The 24,090-nt window shown below is 35.3% G+C and overlaps 1 protein-coding gene across 2 annotated transcripts in view; it reads right to left on the bottom strand.

The window, feature by feature from the left end:
* Positions 1-2,206: 2,206 nt before the first annotated feature.
* The window catches only part of LOC149540420 (serine/threonine-protein kinase PBL34-like), a 64,171-nt gene continuing 42,287 nt past the window's right edge, over positions 2,207-24,090 (bottom strand). For both annotated transcript variants that reach the window (XM_089801519.1, XM_089801520.1), the window contains exon 6: positions 2,207-3,256. In XM_089801519.1, coding sequence (XP_089657645.1) covers positions 2,772-3,256 — 485 coding nt within the window. In that variant the 3' untranslated portion in view covers positions 2,207-2,771. The remainder of the gene's footprint in view (positions 3,257-24,090) is intronic.

The following is a 24,090-nucleotide window of genomic DNA, read 5'->3' as shown; positions in this document are numbered from 1 at the left end:
TGATGGTGATTGGGATGGTTCAATGGATGATAAAAAGAGAACCAGCGGTGCAACATTTTTCTTAGGTGATTGTCTTGTTGTCTGGCATGACAAAGAACAAGAATGTAGCCCGCTATCTACAGCAGAATCTGAATACATTGCAACTACAGCTGCTTGTACACAATTAATTTGGATAGCGTATCAACTTTCTAACTCTCCGATATGAGTGTTCAATTTCCAAAGCCTATTTCTATTTATTGCGATAATGCTAGTGCAATCAACCTTTCAAAGAATCTTGTCATGCATTTCCACACAAAAAATTCCATTCCCACACAAAGCATATTGCAATAAAATTTCATTTCTTATGAGAGAAGGTTCTTTGAGTTGGAAAACAATTCTAAATCTGTAAATTATTTCATATATATAGAAACATAGGCATGTGTGCAATTATGTGTAGTATGTATGTTTATGTGTCTATATACATGAAAGTATATCTGTACTGGGTTCATTGAAAATCTTAAAGGTACTATTTATTTCATTACTGCAAAGTTGTAAATGCGCTTGTGAGACCACTACTTAAATATTATGTCAATTGTAATACTTGGGGAGGGGTTGGTGTTTCTTGCACTAAGTGTTGCTAAACTGATTGTAAGAGTTGGTGATCATTGAATCAATAATGATAAGGGATTTTGGAGTGGCTCTTATACCTGCGACAAAACCTGAAAGTTTTGAGTGTTTTCCATTCGGCACAAAAAATCGTGTTATGTGACTTCATTCTTTGGTGCATTTGCATGTTCTAATAGTTTAGACTACATTTCTACATTTTTTCAGTTACATTTAATCGGCAAGATTTTGTGATTAACTATTGTTAAAGGTTCATTGCTTGTTCGCCTGTGGATTCCTAATTGTCATGCAATGACTTTCAATAGAATTCAAAGATTTCAATCCTTCAAAGTGAATCCACTTCCAACAAGTTCCTCTATATAAAATAATGAAGGGCCCTTTGAATAGGACCCCTGTATTATTAGTTTAAAAACAATTATCTCTGTTGTTTTAATGGATAGACTTGAATACATGGTAAAGGAAGCAAATATATATAGCCTCTAAAACTATTCGAAGCAAATATATATAGTGTTGACTAAACACAAGATTTCATAGCAGAAAACTAACTAATATATCCGTTGATCAGGCATTCAAAGCAACGGAATGAAGAATCCCACAATTTGGTAACAGATCATATAAGATTATAATAACCAGGTTACTTGAGTCTTAAATGATATTTCTTTTACCAATGGATTACTGTGTCACGAAATTTATAAAACAAAAAAATATCCAACCAACGATTGTCCAGAAAAAATGTGGTAGATTTTTTATGTAAATGCATAGGTTGAAGGATTTACCAAGGCTCGAAAACATTATTATTAAGCCCTATGTGTTCACTTGAATATTAGCCAACTAAACAAAGATTACAATTTTTAATAGAATGGAAAAATTTACCACACCCACAGCCACAACCCTCCCCGCTCTCTCTCTCTATAGATATATATTTTAACCCTGGATTTTTCTTCAATATTAGGTCCCAATAATCATACTTCAGAACATGGTGCACAGTTGGTCTTATAATTTGTCCAAACCTGTTCCCTTCAGAATTTACATACGACTTAAGGCTGCAAGCACATTCAGCCTATTTCCTTTGATATTAAATTTTAAAATGTCAGATTGATAACCTGTTGTTCACAGCACAACAGTAGTCAAATTTCACAAATTGATAGCATTGCCTGTATTATATTTTACTCAACTTGAATTTTTCAGTCTAAACATGCCTACATTGATCTGTATTTACAACAGATTCCAACGCTGTTTCCAACTATTTGTTCCCCATATACAACAAAGGCCATCAAATGATGTATAATAATACCTATTTTCCTTGAATATTTTGTGGGTGCCATAAATGAATGATTTGGAGTTATAGCACATATCACACAACATATCAATAGTTACCATCATAACCCTTAATAGTAGTTGTCGGTTGATCACTGCAAATCTAAACAGAATGGTGTTCCTTTGGGAGAACCTAAGTAGCTACAATGCCAAAAATTTCACAAGAGAATCAACCTTGTAAGTGTAGATTGTGAGACAAATGAAACTGACACATAATTCTCTCTCGGATGGTTTAGTTTTCTATCCTAGATTAAAACATAAAACAGTCATACATAACGCAAGTAAGTTATAATATGAAAAGCAAAACACCTATTAGGATTATAAATTGGCAATTGCCAGTCTGATCAAGATCACACTCGACTTCAGTATTAGAAAAGAAAACAAGAAATATACATCTTTAGATAGAAACCACTTTGCTACCTGACATCATCAAATCATCTCCAGATTGTCCCTAAACTATCTTGCCTCCAACATATCCCGCCCAGAACACCTCAGCCCCCAGATAGTCTTTTACTCAAAGTCAAAGCAAAGATGCAACATCTCTGGTTGTCAAGTCTCAACAGAAACAAAAATAGATACAGTCCGCACCAAACTTTCCCCTGATAATAAGGGTAAATAGTTTTGACAGTCGTGTAACATGGCCGTTGACTTCTTGGAGTAGCTGAAGTTGACTAATAAATATCTCCACAAATATGTTATTAAAAATGAGAGTCATGAGGAGAGACACTCAAACCTCACAAGACCACACTGCTTTTCTTTGGAAAGTTGTGGAAGTATGAGGCTAAGCAGTTTCAGTTAATGGTACAAATTCAAGAAACGCGTTGGAAAAGCAAAGCCTAGCTGTTACTTGTTTATGATTTACCATTTTGTTTCAAAGATTGGTGATGTGGAGACAAATGAGAGCCGTTGGCAGTGGCTTTTACATACCCATTCCTTGAATACATTCCATTTCCATTAGTGTGTGATAATTGACGACTAGGACGTTGTGATTGCAATGCTTGATAATTGAATGACGAACTTGCAATATCTTTTAAATTTAACAATGGTGTGAGAGCTTCAACAACATCATCCATTGAAGGCCTGGCTTTAGGGTCCCGACTTATGCAATAGTGAGCTAATTGTGCAGTCTTCAGGGCACCTTTGATGGAATAGTGACCACTCAAACGAGGATCTACAAGACGGTAAAGCTTCCTTTTCTCTGTAAGATAAGGCCGAGCCCATTCCACGAGATTTTGCTCCCCACTTGGCCTATTTTTATCCATAGATCTTCGACCAGTAAGCATTTCAAGGAGAACAACACCAAAGCTGTAGACATCACTCCTTGATGTCAAATGCCCTGAAAATGCAAAAAAACCAAAATTGTGAGATAACCATCCAATTTAGTCCGATTCTACTTATAATTGAAGAAAATTACACGACTTCTTTGGACATTTGGGCATACTTCTCATCAACTTTTCAATATATAGAAAGCCGATTTTTAATATTAAAAGAAACTTTGGAGACAACATAAGTTATAAAGACCACAAATTTCTCAAAACACTACAAGACAATGAAAAAGGGAATAAATATCAGTTAACATATGGATTTTAATTTGTCTTGCATACATAAAATAGTTAAAGTAGATAGCATTGATTACATACTCTTCCTTAGTTATGTCAGGACATTTACTCAGTCCTTGGATTGGACCTATCCCACAAGTCTTAAATCATTTTATTAGTAGACTTGTATCCCTTGCAAAGCATTATTAGTTATCAAAAACTACCAAAAGAATACAACCCTTACTTTCTCCTTTCAACACTATTTTAATGAGACTTTGAAATAGCCAATGGTTCTTCATAATAGACGGCATGTAAACTAATTGCTCCATGACACTTCAATACATCAGTGAAACACATACACTGAGAATGGGTACACACCCACGAGGCAGAGATGGGTTTCCCATCTATTGAAAGAAGAGTACAATACTGCACTCTCACGTCAAAGCCATTAAGCACGTTTTAGCTAATTCCATAAACTAGTCTCCCAAATGACACTCCACAACAACCGGAATGGGAACTAACCTCCAATGACACAAAAATTTATAAATGAAGAGACAAAAGAGGAAAATATCTCTGTCCAACCTTCTCACCCCAGATAACCCTAACCCACAGGGAAGTATGATTAAATGTTTACATTTTGGAGGTTAAGAAACACCAACAAACAAATTCAACTTTTCTACAGTATAAGAATTAATGGGGAATTATTTTACTCTATTATTTGCAAACTTCATTGATTGGTCTCATGATAAATGATACACCCAATATTCTATATGTCTATGAGGTGGACAATGTTATGACTAGATGGTTTTAAACCTTTCATGTCCTTGTAATTGTTTTCTATTTCAATGTTACGTTTAAGTGGCCCTTCATATACCAAAAGGTTGTAGCTCAATTGATTGAGTACAATTAGTGATAGTATGTTCCATGATTAAGCAATAGCCATTATAGTGTTTCTTGATTGCAGATTTCTAATATTGACGTTCATAATTGCTGATTGCATTCAAACTCTACACAGGTAAAGCAAACAAGCCAGGAGTCCATCTACAGTAGTTCATCCCTAACCCTTACAAACTACTGTTGGCACCACGATATCTGGCAGATCAGGCCATGTTAGATTTAGGGCAAGTCACCAAGAGGCAGGTATCAAATCTAGGATATTTCAGGATGTAAGTGGAGCAACTGTGAGCCGAAACCTTCTTTGGCACATGAAGGAAAGGCAGTTTAAAATTATACTCAGCATATAAACTCTCTACCATTGCAACATCTGTTCCAGAATTTAGGCATTCATCAGGTCAAAGAGTCACCAGAAGACCACAGGTCAAAGATCAAAGTTGCCATCATCCCACAAGGGCTGAGCAAAACACCTTAGCACCATTCTAAAGGCAGCAGACTACAAACCAGAAACAGATAACAGGCAACACATTAAGTCAGCTGTCCAACAGCAGACCTCGTGGGAGTTATCAAAAACACCAAGCAACAATCATTCAACCAATTTGAAACAGCAGACCTGGTAGGAGTTATCAAAAACACTAGGCGACAATCACTCAACCAATTTTCAACAGCAGACCTAGGCAGGAGTAAGGTCTGCACAGAGGCAAGCCAGTTAGGAAACCAGTGAACCAAGAGTGAGCCATCTTTGGTCAGCTGACCTCGTGGGAATTATCAAAATCACCAAGCAACAATCATTCAACCAACTTGAAGCAGCAGACCTGGTAGGAGTTCTCAAAAACACTAGGCGACTATCACTCAACCAATTTTCAACAGCAGACCTAGGCAGGAGTACAGGTCTGCACAGAAGCAAGCCAGTTAGGAAACCAGCGAACCAGTAGTGAGACATCTTTGGTCAATCCTAATTTCAGAGCCAGACAAGCAAGAATCCTCTGCAAGCCCCAGCACCAGATCCAGACATCTATCAGAAGATTGGGACCATCAAACAGCTGCACTGTAATAGAGGGTTTCTAAAGAACCCTAGCTGGACCAACTCGTTGTGCTGAGTGCCTTGTTCAATCTTAACCAGGTCAAACTCTATAATAGTATCGAGATCCACAAGGGAAATGTTACTCACATATTCAAGAGCACTATCCATCACTGCATACTGAAAGTCTCACAGATAAATCTGACTGCAGTGTTTGAACTGACCAGTACCCACCTGCTTGCTGTAAACCCTTAACAATAAAGTTGTACAATCAGGGTACATTATTGAGTACATTATTAAAAGAACATTTCATTCTTCAGATCTCAGTTTCAATTTACTAATTAATTATGAAATCAACTATGGGTTGATTTTTGTAAATCTAAGTGCTTTGATTGAGCAGAATGACCAGAATCTAATAGTCCTTACCAGAATTTACAGTTTCTTAACATTAAATGCTAGGGTTAAATAATTATTGACTTGTTAGATCATGTGGATTGCATTTGGAATCTAAGATCCAGCCATAGGGATATAACAACCTTGGTTCATGATTTTGTGCCCATGGTTTTCAGAAAGCATGTGTGGTTTAATGGAACCCCTTTACCTATAATTAGATGCCTGATATGGAGACAGTTTAACTACAAACATCAAAGCTCTCCATGTCAATATTTATGTGACTGTTCTAAGTTTTTTTTCAAAGAAACATATAACTAGAATTTCCTTTTTCTTGCTCAGATTTTCTCAAAAGAGTTCTCTCAAGGCATTTCCTATGTTGCAGGTATTGTTTATCTATTGAGTTGTTTGATCCTATTTCGCATTTCGCATTTATTTCCTTCGAGATTAGCACACATTGCCAATCAGGCATATTAACCCAATACATTAAATAGATTCAGGGAAAAACAACTCCACAACCATAATAACTAGAAGAACGGCCTGTCCACAACCTTCAATCATAATCAAAGACCAAATCCATAACCATCTATAGTCCATTGATTTATAAAAGTAAATGACAGTTGAATTTTACTGGAATAGGAATCTTAACACTTGAAGGAACACTATGAGAAACTTAGTGCCCAGCTGGTCTGCTGATCTTTTTTTCCACAACCATCTACAAAACAAGGGTAGAATTCTTACACTGGCCCCAACAAGCTTCCTATCACCAACTTGATGTTGCAAAGTTGAAACCATTGTTGGAAAACTTGCCAGCCCTGAATTTTAATTTGGCCTAGAAACTCGACATACAAAGAATTACATAATTACACAAAACAAACCTACATAATGCATGAGGAGTAATATTGTTTTGAATTTGTCTCTCTGAGGCCATAATTTGTGGGAATTTGATGTGATGAGATTGATGCTTTGAATTCATGATTATCAACACCTGTATAGCGTGTACTGCCAAATATAGAGTTTCTTCTTGTGACAAGGTTGAATCTCTTATGGAATAGCTTCTTGTGGCTTAAATGTCCTATAATAAATCTTTATTTCTTTTTCACCTAAGTATCTTTAAAATTTTATTAAAGTAATAATGTATTATGACATACATGATAAAGTGATGCATAAATTAATCTTTTCATAATTCTTCATTGACAATTCAATGCTTGGGGTACTTAAGCCAATTAGCGTAGTTTGACATGGGAGGATTATAAAGCAATCCACTCTTTAGGATTGGAGGTACTTATACTAGATCCTCAGTATTGGTGCACTTCAATTCTTGTTAATGAAGGATAGAGCTTTTTCATGTATACTCACTTCATAGATTTTGTTTCCAGCTGAGAGCTTGTTTATGCACACCTGGACATTTATGCATTTTGGCTCTTGCCTCTACAAAATGGAGGTATTATCCACAACTAAGCCATAGAGACTTCCTTATTCTAGTGAAAGGGGTCATTCTACTCAACATAGATCTTTGAGCACCTCTATATTGCATCCCTTGGATCCAAAAATGTTATTGAGAGAAGATGGGTTAATGCTGAGACATTGAGAATTAGCAAATCAAAATGTGGGGGGAACTGTCTTCCAAACACCTGGTTTTGAAAAAGATGACATCAATGATTTGGAGAGGTAGGCTATGAAGGAGGGGGGTGGATTCGGTTTCACACTAGATGACATTGAGTTGAATGAGTAGTCATTGCTAATCCCAAGAGAAGCTATAGGTGTTAAGTTTTATGGATCTTCTGATAGATAAAACAATTACAATTAATGAGGGAACAACAGATGGTCTTACTAGTATTATAGAAGTGCAGAGTATGGCTTCAAATGAGTATGACCTTTGACCGAATTAGTTCAGATCCTTTCTCTTGTGAATTACTGATAATGTGAACTGTATGCTGACTGTCCTGATGCTCCTGCAAGTTAGTATGTAATGGAGGATATATTGAAATATATAATACTGATTTATCTGCAGACCGCTGGGAATATTATACCGTGTATTGATATTCTTCCACAGCGATCTGCTCACCTTTAATATAAGAAGTGAGAGCCATGACCACCGTAGACATGCCTCTACGGTGGTATGATTTCCAAACTAAAACCTGATACTAATGAAACTCTGATTAATATTAACGTGTCGGTTCAAGTATAAATGTCTTACTGCATTAATATTAATAAAGCCATACTGCCGATAGGCATCAGTCGAAGATTATGCTATGAGTACATATATTAATCCAAGCATGTCTCTGCGTGTGTGTGTGTGTGTGTGTTTGATGAGTAACAGTAACAGTTTATCAAAGCATAAATACAAATTATTATATCAGATAAACACTAGTTACTTCTACTGATGCTAAATCATCAACGATAGGAAGTGCTATATCCAAGATGGAGGACAAGCCACAGACTGAATCAAACATACCAAGCGAGGAGGCACAGTCATGCACAATGTAGACTTATAGGACTAGATCCTCCAGTTCTACCTCTCCCTTAGTTTTTACTAGAGATGGGAAGAGGAATATGTATTTGCAATGATCTATTTACTTTTAGTTTTACATGATTTATTTCTTATTTTGCTTCCAGCCATCAACATTCCTCACGAGAATGCAATTTTGTACCCACTTTGTGTTGAAAAAATATCTAGACTAAGCTTGTTGCTTTTGTGTTCTCATTTATTGACTCATTGGATACATCTTCCCGTTGAATTTTGCACAACCAAAAATGCATTTCTAATTAAAGTTCCCCCGAGTTTTTTCTGATGTTTTCAAGCCTTGGCAAGTTTTTGACTTTGGTGAGTTTTCCAACTATTTTGTGGTGATTTACAATCATTAATTTAGAGAGAAATAATTCAAAGGTCTTGGTTGAAAATGGCTATCTTCTCTGATTCTTCAGATTGGATTTTTTTTTGGATGAATCTAAGTGTAAGCTTCTTTATTCAGCATATGGCACTTTATGGTTTGTTATCTTTTGGTAGGGGATAAGCAATAGTAGTTAATGGGTTATGCCTTATTAGGATAGTACCATTATACATGGGATTCAATAGCATCTTGCGGTTGGCTTAATGATTTGGAGTGTGGCCTTATGTTAAAGTGAGATTGGATTATTTGAAGGATACCACCATACTTAAATGCATCCCAGACCCCTTTTATCTTAATGTGATTGACTTAGACTTGTACAGTAGGCATGTTTGTGTGAAGTGACATTAAACTGTTTGTCGACAACATATGGTATTTGATGTTTTATACTTGGGATTTGCACCAACCTTGGCACAAACTAAGCTTATTTAAGGAGGATGGTATAGCTTGGTCGGTTTATGAATGTATTCAATGCTTTAATGACTACACAAGTTTGTAGATTGTGCAGTTGGTTGTTTATACACATGATATCAATATTTTGACATCTTCGGGCATGAGCTGAGTTTACTAGATTCATGTTGCTTGACTTTCTGGGATCCTTCATTGTCTGTAATTGACATGACAAAGCATTTTCACCATAACGATGTTATGATTCTGCAATTACAGTCCATTTTATGCTTCTTTGTTTGTTCTTGAAGTTGGATTAATTAAAACCAAAGGAAGTGCTTTGGCTATATAAGTGTACTTGATTCTTGCCATTGGAGGAGTGGATCTTGCTTTTGTACCTAGCCATTGGTTCACTTCATTCTTGCTTCTATGGGTATGCAGCTCCCTTCTGTGCGTCTAGCAATTTATGCATTTTACCACTTCTGGAATGTAGATCTTGCTTATGTTTACTAAGATATAGTTGTGGATGTCACATTGCCCCAATTTGCCTTATTTTGACAATCTAATCATAATTGTGTCCTAGATGATTTTTGGTTTCAATTAAACAGTGGTTTTCCATAATTGTGTGCTAGATGGTTTCTAGTTTATAAACAATGGTTTGAATTATATAATGCATAGAAGGTAATTGCTTGTTTCATATTTTACGGTGCATTGGATTCTGTTAGTAAATGTTGATTTATGTAATCAATCATATTTGGAATAGAATCAATTATTTTATGAATATTTGATGATATTATGTTGCCATGATACCTGACTGACTACTTTTGTTTTGGCAAGTGGACGCAAGATCAATTTGGCCTCCGAGGAGAAGGGGGGTAGATATGATCAAGAAAGGGGGAAAGGAATATGGTTAAGGTCAATGATGAACTGGTTTCCAAAGGACTGGTATGTACTGACTAGAATTGACTAATGGTGCCCTGTCAGCCTAGGTCCTTAGTAGGATTTTGAGAAAAGAGTGACCACTTATGCCATCTTTTAGTTGAGATAAACATGGAGTCGATGGACGGTAATGCCAAAGACTTGCACCACTTAGGACTATGTGTACCTTGATATGTTGCTGATGTTTCGTTTAATATTGATCTTATCTAGTGATGATATAAATATATGTATGCATAGTCGTGGTATAATATGTAATTACGTGTGTGTTTATGAGTGGATTAGATAATTGTATTATTTACATGTGTGATTGCAATATATACACAAGTTAAAGATTACAACTATGCATACATGTGTATTGATAGTGTATTACTTGATAAGAAATTAGATGCCTTGACATTAAATTTTACTCCCTCAGCAATTGATATTTCAAATATAATTTATCAACTAAAAGACAGATGAATTGGTTGTTATATAAGAAAATTTAATCAAGTGACTTTGATATCGAGATTATATTAATAAAATGTAAAGTTTCTACAAAATTCTGAACAACCAACTCTGATATGAAGCTTTTGTACTTTACTGAAGATGGTTTTTATCAACACCAACCAGTATATACAGTATCCTTTATTGGATGTACAATTCTGCAACTATATATTTAATTCTGCTAGTAAGTCGAATGAGGCAGAGAATGCTAAAGAAACAGGCTTGTTATTCTTGTGTGTTCTTTTTCCACATTCCTATCTCTTATTTTTAAGGCACCCAAGAGGCATGTCCTTGGAAAGGAAAGGACATGACTCTTTCTAGGTCGGCCCTACACACACCAAAGTGTATATTGCCCAGATCGGCGTCTCAAGAATAAAGAACTTAGTTAGTAAATATACTAACAATGATTATACCATTTAGGACATTATTAAATGCTTCAAGAAGGATGCCAATTAGGTTAATATATATAAGGTATTTAATAAGTTAAATCCTTTCTAAGGATATCAATGCTTTGCTAGATCCATACGATCTGCAGTCTAGATCAGTTATGTTATCACAGTTATATAGGATTAACACTCCCTCTTAACTTGATAATCATACTAAGAGATAATCATAGCTAGCAACATCAATTAAGACGAATAAGCATAGATTGATACTCTATATCTATCTAAATCTTCTAAGCATGTGGTATCATTGAACACATTATACTATGTCATATTACTATACCTGTGATATGACTTATCACTTGTGATAACAATATTGCATGGAATGCAATATATAGTATAAGATCCAGAGAATGATTAAAGTCTTTGTTCATCCAAGTTGTGACTCATAAGTGCTGGCAGTCCTATACCACAATATGATCCTGAGTTAAGATCTACCAGTTCACAGGATAAAATCCAGAGAATAATTAAATTCTTCCTTTATCCAAGTTGTGACTCATAGGCATAGAAATGTCTACATCACAATGTGATCTTGAACTCATCCAGATCTAATAATAGTTCTCTATTGTTTAGTACATTATCTACGAAATCGTTATTTCTCATAATATCTTTTATACAAGTGTTCATTATCTTAGAGATTGCCACCTCTTAAATAATGAATACAAATGGTGGGGCCCATAACCGTCAATAGACTAACAATAATAATTTTAGTTCAAAATTATTATTAAATAATACAAATGTATTACAATTCAACCATACCAAGTCTTTTCCTGAAGTGATCTATCTTCACTCGAGAGAGAGGTTTGGTAAGAATATTTGTTGTTTGATCTGCAGTGCAAATGTATTCTAATTTTACAATATTACTATCTACCATATCTCTTACATAATGGTAAGGAATTTCAATATGCTTGGACCTGTCATAGAAAATTGGATTCACAGAAAGCTTGATGGAACTATGATTATCACAATGAACAATAGTAGGATTCATGGGTTGACCAAATAATGTCACAAATAATTTTTTGAGCCAACTGCTTCTCGAGAGGCCATTGTTGTGGCAATGTATTCAGCTTCTGTGGAACTCTGTGCTACTAATGCTTGCTTTCAGCATATCCAAGATATCATTGTTGAGCCTAAACTGAAACAACATCTTGAAGTGGTTTTTCTGTCAGTAACACTTTTAACCCAATCTGAGTCTGTGCACCCATGTAAGTCCAAGTCAACTTTCTCATACTTGAGCCCAAGATTAAGAGTGCCTTGTATCTCATGATGTGTTTGACTACAACTAGGTGAATCTCCTTTAGCTCACACATAAACTGACTTAAAGTATATTAACAGCATAGCAAATATCAAGTCTTGTATTTACCAAGTACATAAGGGACCCAATCATCTATCTATAGAGAGTAGAATCTATGGAGAGTGATTCTGTTGCTTCTTCCTTAAGTTTGTGTAGATTAGTCTCCATAGGAGAAGACATAGGTCTGCAGTTCCAAATTCCAAATCTCTTCAAGATGTCTAGTGTATACTTTTCTTAATTAAGTACGATGTTGTCAAAGTTTTGCTGTACTTCCAGCCCTAGGAAGTAATGAAGGAGTCCTAAATCTTTCATTTCAAATTCTCTGATTAGATCCTTCTTGCATTGATCTATAAGATGATCATCACCTGTTATTAGTAAATCATCAACATATAGTATCAAAATTATCATATCATATTTATCCTTTTTGTAATAGAGATTTGGATCAGCTTCATTCTTTGAGAATACTAAACTGGTGAGATACTTATCAATTCTTTCATACCATGCCCTTGGAGCCTGTTTAAGCCCATAGAGAGTTTCTTGAGCCAGTAAACAAAGGTATATCTACCAACGGGAGCAAAGGTTTCTTCATAATCAATTCCCTCTTTCTGAGAGAATCCCCTGGCTACGAATCTGGCTTTATATTTTTCAATGCTACCGTCAGAAGCATGCTTGATTTTAAATATCCACTTAGAAGAAACAACGGATTTTGCTTCAAGTCTTGGACCAATTCCCCAAACATCATTCTTAATAATGGAATGGTATTCTTCCATCATAGCATCCTTCCAAGCTGTATGTTTAATAGCATCTGAAACATTGGTTGGTTCTGATTTAGATAAATCACTCATGTTTGTTGCATAACTAGAAAATCTTTTTGGTCTTTTGCTTTCTCTAAAGGTTCCAAATGGTGCAACAAAATCTTGTGCTTCCTCTACAGTCTTAACGGCCCAAAGTGGTCTTTTCTTTGGATTTTGCGTTTTCTCAAGATTAATATCTTCAATTTCATCTTCAATTACTTCAATATTCTCCCTCTAAAACTCAGATTTAGTATTTTCTTCAGAACTAGGTAAGGGAGAGGGATCTCCTGAACTTAGGGCTTTTTTGAATGCTAAATCTTCTTCAAATATTACATCCCTACTAAGTTCAATGTTTTTTTGACCAAGCATGAAAATCCTATATGCTTTAGATGTTTTACTATACCTAACAAAAATACCTTTCCTCCCAGAGGGTTCTAACTTAATTCTCTTTTGTTTTGGAACTTGTATATTACTGGGCACCCAAAAGTCCTAAGATGACTTATATTAGGTTTTACCTTAGTAAAGACTTCTTCGGGAGTTTTATCTCTAAGGTAGGAGTGAGGACTTATGTTTTGAATATAGACATCAATACAAGAGGCTTCTTCCCAAAGATAATATTCTAAATTTTGATCAAATATCATAGCTCTTGTTGCTTCTATAATTGTTCTATTCTTCCTTTCTACTACTTCGTTTTGTTGTGCGTTATAAGGAACAGCATACTCCCTCTTCATTCCTGGTTCTTTACAAAACTCTTTAAACAAATCTTAAGTATATTCCCCTCCATTATCAGTCCTGAGAGTTTTAATTTTGTGTCCTGATAAGTTTTCAGTTAAAGTTTTGAATTCTTTAAATCTCTTAAGGATTTCTTCTGATTCTTTACATTTTAAGAAGTAAATCCAAGTTTTCCTAGAAAAGTCATCTATAAAAAGTGTAAAGTACCAAAATCCTCCAAGAGAAGGAATAGACATAGGTCCACATAAATCTGGGTGGATTCATTCCAAAATATTGTTACTTTTTCCAATGCTATCATGAAATGGACTTTTGGTGTTCTTACCTAGAGCGCATCTTTTGCATATGCTTGAATGATCTTTATTCAACTTAGGTAAACCAGTTACCATCTTCTCCATAGTCGATAAGGTGTTGAAATTTAGAGGTCCTAACCTTCGATGCCATATTTTGTTTATATCAACAGCTTCATGAATTAAGGCTTGAATAGGTTGACTCAGTTCTATATTTAATTCATACAAGAATCCCTTTCTTTGACCAATCAACTTTGATTTCTTGAATGAAGAGTTCTTAGACCAAGTCATTACTTTCCTGTCCATGAATGCAACATTATGTCCATCATCTTCAAGTGTTGTAACAAAAAATAAATTCTTCTTTATTCCTGGTACATAGAGTACTCTTTTGAGATGTAGAGAAATACCTGACTTTAGTTTCAAGGCGCAATTCCCAATTCCTTTTACTGAATGAGAGGAATTATCACCGATGGTAACTTCACCATCAACTTCTTTTGATATAGAATCTAATACTTTTTGTATCCTGTAATGTGTCGAGATGATCCACTATCAATTGCCCATGCTTTGTTTGATACTTCATTTGATAGTGCAAGATACGGTACACCATTCTCAGGGATAGTTTACTTGTTGTTTTGTATTCTCAAGGCAATTAGATCTATAGTGTCCAAATTTTTCACATTTGAAGCATTTTATTTTGGATAAATCTTTCTTGGGCTTGTCATTTCTTTGATTACCCTTCTTCTTCTTCTTGAAGTGCCTCTTCTTACCTTTATAGGAATTTATATTGAGAACATGAAGTTCTTCATCTTCAATTTTCAATCTTCCTCCTTTTTTAAGTTTCCTAGATTTTTCTTGCAGGCAATCTCGTTTAAGTCTATTAAAATTTGGAAGATTGTCTCTAGCACTTACTCCTTGTGAGAATGTTTCCCATGAATCTGTTAACCCATCTATAGCCATAAGTGTTAGTTCCTTGTCTTCAATTAGGGTCTCTATACTTGCAAGTTCATCTCTTAGACTAGCCACCCTTATGAAGTAAAAGTTCATAGATTCTCCCTTCTTTATCTATATATGATTTAGTTGCCTTTTTGGTGCAAGGGTTCTAGTCGCATTGTTAACCCCATATGCGTTTAATAATGCATTCATCATATAAAATGTTGTCTTATGTTTCATTAGCATAGGTACTATTTCATTTTTCACTCCATCTAATATGATTTGCATGGCTTTCCTGTTTCGTTTACTCCAGATAGTTTTATTAAGTTCAACATCGGATTGCTTGGATGCTATATCAACAAATTGTTTCGCATCATTGTCTTCAAGAATCATCATAATTCTGAATTTCCAAGCAACGAAGTGTTCTTTCCCATCAAATATGTCCTCAGGTCTGATTGTGCTTGCCCTTGAAGATAGAAGGATGTTGCTAGATGTTTAAAATCTAATTGTTTAATTTGCAGAGCCTAGGTTTGACTACCAGAGCTCTAATACCATGTAAAGTTTCTACAAATTCTGAACAACCAACTCTGATATGAAGCTTTTGTACTTTGCTGAAGATGGTTTTTATCAACACCAACCAGTATATACAGTATCCTTTATTGGAGTTATAATGCTGCAACTATATATTTAATTTTGCTAGTAAGTCAAATGAGGCAAAGAATGCTAAAGAAATAGAGTTGTTACTCTTGTGTGTTCTTTATCCACATTCCCATCTCTTATTTATAAGGCACCCAAGAGGCATGTCCTTAGAAAGGACATGACTCTTTCTAGGTTGGCCCTACACACACCAAAGTGTATATTGCTCGGATCGGCATCTCAAGAATAAACAACTTACTTAGGAAATACACTAACACTTGGTAAATATACTAACAACGATTATACCATTTAGAACATTATTAAATGCTCCAAGAAGGACACCGATTAGGTTTATATATATAAGGTATTTACTAGGTTAAATCCTTTCTAAGGATATCAATGCTTTGCTAGATCCGTATGATCTGCAGTCCAAATCATTTATGTTATCACAGTTATATAGGATTAACATAAAACATTTAATTTTATAGCACCATTATTGAGCAAGCAACTACTTACCATACCCATGGCAACCTCGTGACATTGGATTAAATACATGGAAACTCAAAGGGAGACTCTATTACATCATCATTTAATTACATTAACAATGTCCAATGAAAAATCTTTATTCAACATTTAAACATAATGCGGATCCCGTTGGTGACCATACTATGGAAGAATTGCTTAGCAAGAAGGAAAATTAGTCTCAAGTCTCTCGACGGTCTACATAAATCTATACAAGTGGACCCTTATTTACATTAGTAACCTTGTTTCGATCGAACAATTATTATGTGCTAGCAAGAAATGCAATTAAATATATGTGTGAGAGAGTATAAATATGTGTATATGCATGTATGTATGTATGTATGTATGTATGTATTATTAATATTATATATTATTATGTGTTGGCAAGAAATGCAATAGAATATGTGTGTGTGTAAATATGTGTATATGTATGTATGCAAAAGTTAGGATATAATAGTAGTTCCCTCTACTATTATCTGCTACAAGATATATTGTTAGTTATCAGCTAAGATATTGTTATATTGCTATTTTGAAATATTGGGAAGTTGGTTATTCTTTCATGAGAAGTAAAATGGTAGTTAGCTATTGTGATTTATGATTAACAGCTTGTAAAAATATTTTTGAATATTTTGAAGAATAGGATATTATTGTGGAGGGTTTTCTTCTTGCAGGAGCATGTTGAAGGGGGGAAGAATTGCCAAGAATGGAGTTGGGCAAGGGCCACCACTTTGTCTAGGAATCGACAGGTACGAAACCTAACAACCAAGGCTAAGGGGTAAAATGGCTAGGCAAGCAGGAGTATACTAAGGACCACCATGAGCTACCCAGTCATTAATTGTGCACTAATAAGAAAACACTAAGCATTTAATTAAAAATGTAATACCTTTTGATATGCGATGATCTCAGAACTTCATGTGATGTTGTCATGCCTTAGTACACTAGTGTCATATCATTTACCTATACTTGCATATATATATGTACAAATGTATGTATATATGTCTGAATTAGATGTATGTATGCGTCCACATTATACATGACGTATATGTGTAATATGTTGTTATTATACCACGTATACATACATGTGTGTATGTACACAAGTATAGATAGGTGGCAGATGACACTAGTGTACTAAGTGTTACACATGAATTAATAATTCTTGGCAATAGTTTATTTTTTCTGTTGAGCGTCCACATTTCTATATTTCTCTCATCGGCCTATTATTTATTTTGGATGGTCACACTATCAATAGTAATATTATTACATGAGTCGATGGCCAAAGAATCTTGTAACTAAAGAGCACACAATTATATTGAGAGGGGGGGTGAATCAATATAATAATAATTTGCCAATTTAAAACTTTATCCAAATAATTAACTTCAAATGCTGAAATGAACAATTATGCACATAAACACAATAACACAAGATTTACATGGAAACCTAATGTGGGAGAAAACCACAAAAAATAATAGCTTTTCTATATAAATTGTTATTTTACAATGTTTTGTAGGCTACAACCTCTATGTTTATGAGCATTGATTCACTAGAAGCTCCAACTCCCACACATCGCATGCTCTGACCCATTGGAAGCTCCTACCTGAGCACCAACCCACTACAGCTTAACTTCTTTTCCACCTACCAAATGTTGCTTACCCAATTGATGATGGATTTTGTTTTCTTCACAATTTAATGTTTACTTCTCTTCTAATAAGTTTACCTTCAATTTGTTGCAAGAAGTTCTTCTATCCTTTATTCAATGGTCTTTTGATAAGCTTCTTTTATGCCAAACTTTCTCTAACACATATATACTTTATAGCTTAGTTACCCGGGTTTGCCGTTTTGGCCGAATAACCCTGCTTGGGTTCAAACCGGTTCAAAATATGGGTCCGATTCGACTTAGGTTCAATCAAGGTTTGAATTTCCCTGGGCTGGTTCAAACCCGCAGTCCAGAATTCGAACCCGAGCGAATTTGGGACAAATTTGGTCCATTTTTATATTTTTTGAGTTCTGATTGTCGTAAAACGTGAATGTAAGTAGGTTATTTTGGCTTCTAACATCATTTATGGTGTGCAAATAGGTGATTTTGTGAGCAAATAGGTGATTGAGCAAAAGAAGTTTGTGCAAGGTGGAGTTTACATCATATGATTTTATGATACTCTATGCTTCTAGGCTTCATAAATATGCATATATATAATTTTTTATAATTTTTACACATTTTTGTACGAACCCCTTTCCAAAATTTTGCCATACCAGCGAACCAGTTCTTCGAACCCATATTTCAAAACTAACTCGAACCGGAAACTAAGCTTCATAGTAGTGAATCTGAAATTATATGTATAAATTCTTCCACTCTCTCTTCTATATTTTATTCATTACTATAACAAACCTCTTATCACTTCATAAATTATTCTATTTTGTTTATTCATTTATCTCTCACTTTTCACACATTAAATATTCTGATTATATAGTTTTTCCTTTCAAGCACATATACTTATTCACTACACTCTTCCTTTTTTAATGGACCAATGGTTCATTATTGGACCAGTTATTCAATACAACTTCTGAATGGAACAATGATTCTGACAGCGTCTCCAGACATATGTATTTCATCAATAATGAATAAGGTTTATTGTCTTAGCGACATCATAGTTGTCATAGCGACATCATAGTTCCTTTATTATGTGCTGAATGTAATCTGTTAATAATTGCAACCTTTAACTATTGCTGCATATATAGTTGTTTTTATATCACTGCAAAATGCGATAGTCTCCTTTTGTTCACTGCCATAAATTTTCTTTGGCATTCAATAATATCGTGTGTACACAAAACATCAAACTCTAAATAATTCCTTGCCATGATGTAGATTTTGATTTCACCAATGAAAGATATCATTTTTATTTCGCCATTTATATCACCGTTGTCTTCACTATGTATATCCATGTCTTGGATGATACTTGAGAGATTCAAAATATGTATTTCTGTCATGTGTATTTGTATTGCCTTGATACTTAATCACTAATCTTATTTTCTTTGAGCAACTATTATGAATAGGATATGTAAATTATGTATTTATTATCTATTCATCATTTTCCCCAAATTGCTGTTTATATTATAAGTTTACATATATCTTTTCTATTGTTTATATATATATATATATATATATATATATACATCTTTGATTATAACTGGTCCAATATCATTAATACAGTTATACTTCATATCTTTAATTACTGCTTATATACTTGATGACCATGCTTGTAGAGTCCTTTGACATCAATGACAATATTTCCATCAGTAACTCATGCCACCTTTGTATCTTGCTCATAACTGAGCCAAGAAGGCTACGTTTCACATGATGGCTCTTGATTGTATATATCTTCCTTCTTTGCAAAATTGAGATATTATTACTACCTCATTTCTGATCTCTGTTCTGCTCTCAACACTTTTTCTGCATATAGAGTTTTATATCAGTGCATAACACAATTATTGCAATTCAAAGCCTCTTGGAGAAGCCATCCATGCATCAGCCAGAACTATTCCTATGGTGCAAGTTTGACCGATAACCAGGTCGTGTTGTTATCTCTGCATATGAATCAATATATATTGCAAATAGATCGTAATGCATGGCTGAAGCATTAAAGATTTCCTATGCTATTCTAGTGATTTTTAATTATACTATTATTTTCTTATGCACAGCTTGATTGTGCCTAGATGCAATTTTTATATTTTGAAAAGTGTTACTGCAATATAAACCAGTACGGGGCAGACTTATACAGGAGCATTTTGCAATATGCTTCCAGCAATGAGAACTTTGTATCCTGGAGGTTTAGATTTGCAAAGAATATACTTCTTCCAATGTGTTTTAGCAAGCCAGAATGGCTGGACACTGAATTGTTTTAGAGGAACTGTCATTATGTTACCAATGCCAGAATGGAGAATATATTGGTTGTTATGTATGCTTATATATTTCCAGATTTTTTATTTTGTGCCAATGCCGGAAGACAGAAGAATTGGTCATGCATAATAAGATATGATTTTCACAATTCTCTTTACTAAGCCAGGGCCAGATTGGCAGATTATTGGCTGTGATTACCATTACTCATATATCCACCCAATGAATCATCTAGGAAGACCAGAATGGTCGAGATGAAGGGTGTGAACAGCGGATACTCCTGCATGACAGAAAAAGGAAACATCAGTAAATCAAACAAGAAAGTAAGATTAACAAAATAAACCGTGTCAGCTCATGATAGTCCTTAATGTAGTCTTGTTGTCAAGTCAAGCACTAGGTGATCAGGTACACAGTGCCCTCACAAATTCTTGGCCAAGGTAGGTTAGTGGTATGCTTGCTGCTGTGATCACTGGAGGTCAGAGTGCTAGTAGTTAGAAGATAGGTTGATGGAAGATGTCCATAGCCTAATCAGATGACTAGCCAACACTCTAACACCAAGATGCTCAGTAGTTGGACAATGGTGCCCCAAGCCTGACCCCTAGGGTAGGGATGACCTTTCTCGGTAGAGATAGCGTGGGGATACTTAAAGGTCTGCGGTTGAGAGGTTAAGCCCAAAGGCAATGCTTCTCCTCTCCTCTGATAGCCAAGGCTTGTACAACCCAAAGGTCAACGTCCTTTTTTTGCAACCATCAATGAATTGAGTACTTATTTCATTTTAAATATCTTGCAATTTATAGTTAAGAAATTATAGTTAGTTGAAATGGTTATTTTCATGTGCATAGGCTAAAGCAGCTAGATTAGTTAATCATTTACTTGTTATGTCAATATATGAAAATAGATAAATGCGTAAGTAGATTTCATGTTACATTGAAATGGATGTAATTTGAGATATTTCCAATTGATTGTTTATTATGAAATTTTAGCATGTTACAAGGTAGTTATAACTCCCATTGATGTTACATTGAAATGGATGTTATTTGAGATATTTCTCATTGATTGTTTATTATGAAATTTGAACATGTTACAACTACTCAGAAGCCAAGATGAGAAGGTGGCGAATGGTAGAACCAATGATCGCAAGAAAAGAGGAGATGGTGGGTGGAAAGATTAGGTTTGAAACAAGTATGAAAAGGATTTTTGGCTTTAGTGTTCACCGCCTTATGTCGGGGAAAAGGACAACAGTTTGGGGCATGCGATTTCATTCTTGAACAATTCGGAACCACTCACACTGAAGGCACTCGTTTTGACCAGAGCATACTGGGTAATAATTGAATCAGGCAGCAAAATATACTCTAATCTATAATTGTTGCAAAATGGATCAGATTATTCTTCAAACACATTGGTTATGTCCCTTTCCTTCTCATTTAAATCAAACAAGCATTGCTTTTATTTTTGTCTTTAAGATCTTGGAAAATTATAATGTCAACAATAAAGAGATGTAGTGATACTGAGATCAAATCTCTGCTAGGGAAATATGGTAATAAGGAAAAAGGAATGAAGCTAGAATTCTACTATGTTCATTGTTGATATACGTAAATGGGATGGAACCCATAATAGTGACAAATAAGAACAAGATCTCCTACAGGACTCTTTCCAAAACTAGAAATTTAAACCAATGGACACCAAGTTATCCTCTGAATTTGGCAAACTTATCTAGACCAAGAGGCTTGGTGAGAATGTCTACAATTTGATCTGTTGTAGGAACATACTACAATTCTATTGTCTCGTCTTCAACTAGCTGCCGTATGTAGTGACAATGAACATTCGCATGCTTGGTTTGTTCATGGAAGATTGAATCCCGTGCTAACTTAATAACACCTTCACTATCAACAAAAATAATTATCGGGCCTACTAGTAACATCCACATATCCTCAAGCCTCCGTCAAAGCCAAACAACTTCACAAGTTGCCTTAACCGACCCTCTCTATCCAGACTTTGTAGAGAAAAGAGAAACTGTCAATTGTTTCTTATTGGTCCATGCGACGGCACCTGATTCCAAATTGAACACATACCCAGAAGTTGACTTTATATCATCAATAGTACCTGCCCAATTTGAATCTGTGAATCCACTAAGCTTAGGGCTAGAACTCCACAAATAAAGAAGTCCACACTCTGTAGTGCCTTTCAGATAACAAAGCTTGCACTTTGCTGCCATCCAATAATTAGACTTGGGAGCTGTCATAAAGCGTGAGATATAACTAATAGCAAAGCTAATATTAGGTCTAGTAGCAAAGAGGTAGATGAGGTTGGTTACTAATTGCCTGTATGTAGTATCATCAACTGGAGGAGAATTGGACTTGGCTGAAAACTACAAACCTTTCTCCATGGGTGTAGATGCAAGCTTGCAGGATAGCTTGCAATCCTGCATACAAAACCTACCTAACAGAGCCCTAACATATCTAGACTGAGAAAGGAATATATCAGAAGACTATTGTCAAACCTCAACGCCTAGGCAATAATGCATGAGCCCAAGGTCAGCCATATCAAAAGATTGGCATAAAATTGCATTGCCATGGCTAGACTAATCTGATTGTGCTCATCTTTGTTGTAGGAGCAAAGGTCTCCTTGTAATCAATACCCTGATATTGAGAAAAGCCCTTTGCAACTAAATGAGCTTTGTACTTATCCAAAGTACCATCAAACTTGTATTTTATTTTGTAGACCCATTTACAGTCAATGGGTTTCTTCCCTTGTGAAAGATTCAAAACAACCCATGTGTTACTCTTCAACAGCCTCTATTGTTCAAATTTCACGGCTTGTTCTTACCTTAGAATTCCTTTAGCCTCAGAGTATGCCTAAGGTTCAAGCACTATGAATGTTGGCCATGAGAGCAAAATTAATCGTCTCTGTAGGTTTGCTCTTTTTCCAAGCAAGTTTTCCCATCAATGAGCTCATCATCTCCAAGATCAGCGATTGTCTTAGCCCACCACTTGGGAAGAGAAGGACCAACATTAGTATCAAAATATGATCTATGATCAGATTTTCTCATCAGGAGAATCTGGATCAAAATCAAGTGAAGCATCTACAAAATTCCGCAGGAAAAGCCGATGGTGTCTATACAGGAATCACTGGTATAACAGGAGCTGTTGGAGCTAGTGGAGCCCTCCCATTATGTGGACCTAATGGAAGTCGAACTCTCAATCATGGGCCTTCATTGGTTGATCTCCTAGATCAAGAATAAGAGAAATAGGCATGAATGGTCCTCATTTCTCATCAAAGACTACATCACAACTATACGAGAGACGAGATGCCTCAATGTCGATCAAGCGCTAGGCTTTGTAAAGACTATTGTATCCAGCAAGCATGAGTTTCTGACTCTTGGCATCCAACTTAGAGCATGACGTAGCGGAGATCCAAACATAGGCAAGAAAGCCAAAAATCTTTAGGTGATTGATTTTGGGCTTGCAACCTTACCGGGCCACTTTTGGAGTCTAACCGCCACAATTGGTGACTAGTTCAAAAAGTAAACTACAGTGTCAACTGCTTCAACCCAAAACTTCTTCAGAACATGTCTGTGTTCAAGCATAGATCGAGCCATCTCAGTAATTGTTTTGTTCTGACATTCAACTGCACTATTTTGTTGTGATGTGTGGGGCGTGGTTAAATGGCACTTGATGCCATGAATATCACAAAAGCTAGAGGATTTGTTAGAACAAAATCCCCCACCCCCCCATTATCTGACCAAAGAGCAATAATAGATTTTCCAAACTCTTTTTCAACTAGAGGTTTAAACTTTAACCTTCTAAAATACAGTAAACAATTATAATTTCTTTGTAAGAAAATAGACCCACATTTTTCTACTAAAATCATCACCAAACAACAGAAAATACCTAGACCCACAAACAAAAGGAGTGACAATAGGGCCACAAATATCGGCATGAACAAGCTAAAGTACCTAACAAGCCCAACATGAATCACCACTTTTCAAAGGTGTGATGTTGCTTCCCAGCTTAGCATGCATCACAGACTCCACACGAAAGAGTTTGAATCTCTGACGATCCAAGGACAAGTTTTCCCAAGCAAGCTGAGAGAGATAATGC

Source organism: Cupressus sempervirens, chromosome 9 (genome assembly GCF_028749045.1).
Source record: "Cupressus sempervirens isolate cs-2001-9-10 chromosome 9, ASM2874904v1, whole genome shotgun sequence".
Lineage (NCBI taxonomy): Eukaryota > Viridiplantae > Streptophyta > Pinopsida > Cupressales > Cupressaceae > Cupressus > Cupressus sempervirens.
The sequence above is the reverse complement of the archived record's forward strand: the minus strand, read 5'-3'. Positions and strand labels throughout refer to the sequence as shown.